General features: G+C 38.1%; 1 protein-coding gene across 3 annotated transcripts in view; it reads left to right on the top strand.

Annotated features, from left to right (window-relative positions):
• NRXN1 (neurexin 1) overlaps positions 1 to 2,288 on the top strand; it is a 1,648,890-nt gene that overhangs the window by 810,801 nt on the left and 835,801 nt on the right. For all 3 annotated transcript variants that reach the window (XM_006839445.1, XM_006839444.1, XM_006839446.1), the window contains one exon: positions 1,348 to 1,521. In XM_006839445.1, the coding sequence (XP_006839508.1) occupies positions 1,348 to 1,521 (174 nt within the window). The remainder of the gene's footprint in view (positions 1 to 1,347; positions 1,522 to 2,288) is intronic.

Below are 2,288 nucleotides of genomic sequence, written 5' to 3'. Positions count from 1 at the left end.
ACCCTAAACAGGGTCACTATGAGTTGGAACTGACTCAACAGCACTTGCAACAATCTTTGCAAAGCAGGATGCTACATCTTACTCCCATAAAGTGCCTGGTGGCTATGAATGGCCAACTTCTGGTTAGTATACAAGTGCTTAACCACTGTACCACCAGAGCTTCTTGAACTTGTAAACAGAAGCAATGGATTATGGATGTCACCCTCATTATGCCCTGCATTGACTGTTTGTATAAGAGTTAATTAATTAATTCTACAAATGTCATCTAAATAAGATGAAAGGCCTGAGAAAGGAAAAGAAACAGAACCATATAGGTGGATTGCCATCTCCTTGTAGAAGTAATGTACCATCAAGCTGGGAAATCCCAAGGCTAGAGACAAGTGCATGACAAAACAGCAAAGTAGTCCATTAGAAACGGCAGTAAAGTTGGAAACATAAATTGACAATTTGTTAATAGATTGCTTAAATTGAGTATAATCGAGTTCATTTAGACTCATAGTGGCCCTGGATAGTGTTTCCAAAGAGCAGCTGGTGGATTTGATCTGCCAACCTGTGGTTATCAGTCCAGTGCTTATCCTACAGCACCACCCCAGGAGAGCACCATAAAGAATTTCAAGTGGGGTTTCAATAGCAAACATAAGGAGTTGCGATAACTTTCTCTAAAAAAGAAATACCTGAGGCAGGATGTAATCTTTGAGTGTACATTGGAGTGAGTTTGTAATAATGGGAGGTGAAAGTAAGGGTAATGAGCTTAAATATAATAGAAAAGATGACTTTAGACACCAGAGAATATATTGAAACTCTGATTCACTGAAAAACTTAGAGTTCTCTAAGTAGAAGATGGATATAATAATAATAATAATGCCTATTGAGTGAATATCTATTACATATTGAACTATGATGGATACTACCCATATTTTATTTATTGAATCCTCATAACAACCTCTGGGAAATGTTGTCTTGTACCCATTTTAGAATTAGGGGAATAATGATCAGGGCATGTAAGCAGCATTTTCAATGCCACAGAGTTGGTAAGTAACTGAGCTTGGATTTTATTGCAAGGTGATGAAACCTTATGGCCCATGTTCTTTCCACGAGGCCACGCTGTTTTGAATGCCTTCAGTTGTCCATAGGAAGCAGCTAGTATAAATGCCATCTGTTGCTTAATATTTAATCAAACACTTTTACTGTTTTGTACCTTTGAGAAAATATTAAATCATCATTTTACTTTTTGTTAATTTCATGAAAGATAAACCTCATTTTTATTCTTTTTTTTTCCTGGCCATAATGTGTGTTTCAAGCCAATGACATGTTACTTTTATGACAAAAATTTTGGTCTTCCCACAGGTGACTTATATATAGGAGGAGTGGCTAAAGAAACATACAAATCCTTGCCAAAATTGGTCCACGCCAAGGAGGGCTTCCAAGGCTGCCTGGCATCAGTTGATTTAAATGGAAGGCTTCCAGACCTCATCTCAGATGCTCTTTTCTGCAATGGACAGATTGAGAGAGGATGTGAAGGTACTAGATCTTTGTTATCATACTCTAAATAATTCTTATTCAACCGACACGTGAGAATAAATCTTACTAGCCAACAAAATTCATTCCTACCAGCAGGTTGAATCCCCACTTACAACTTAAATAAGTAAAACACTGGTAATTGAGTCATCTCTGACTTATCATACTGACCTCATATATCAGGTATATGGGGACTCCAAAAAGTTTCTGATGTCTCATTACTCAGAAGTAGAGCTTCAGGGCTTTCTTCCAAGGCCCCTCAGAGTGGACACAAATATCCAGCCTTTCAGTCAGCAGCCAAGATTGTTAACTGTTTGCACCACCTTAGGGTTCTCTCTTAGGATCTAGAGATCCTCATTCATGGTTTTAGAGTCCTGGTATAACACTGTAAGATAAGCACTTGACTACAAGGCTGGTTTGCACTACAAGTGTGGCAATCCAAACTCACCAGCTGCTCCTCAGAAACCCTATATAGGGTTGTTATGAGTCAGGACTGACTCGAAGGCACTTAACGACAACAGCAACAACATTATTCATGGTTTTAACTTTTTATCCGATAAGTCTGAAATTTCTCTGAGTTATTTGCAAGCCCTGGCAGCACAGTGAGTTAAACAATGAGGTGGTGATTTTGTTTTTAAGTTTTGATTGTGAATTATGTATTAGTTTACATGGGTGAACATTATCTTTACATTCATCCTATCATACTTTGTTCCATTGCAATGATCACAGTCCCCTGCATGCATGATCAAACAATCAAAGAGTACACCCCA

This window comes from Chrysochloris asiatica, unplaced genomic scaffold (assembly GCF_000296735.1).
Source record: "Chrysochloris asiatica unplaced genomic scaffold, ChrAsi1.0 scaffold00024, whole genome shotgun sequence".
NCBI lineage: Eukaryota > Metazoa > Chordata > Mammalia > Afrosoricida > Chrysochloridae > Chrysochloris > Chrysochloris asiatica.
The sequence above is the reverse complement of the archived record's forward strand: the minus strand, read 5'-3'. Positions and strand labels throughout refer to the sequence as shown.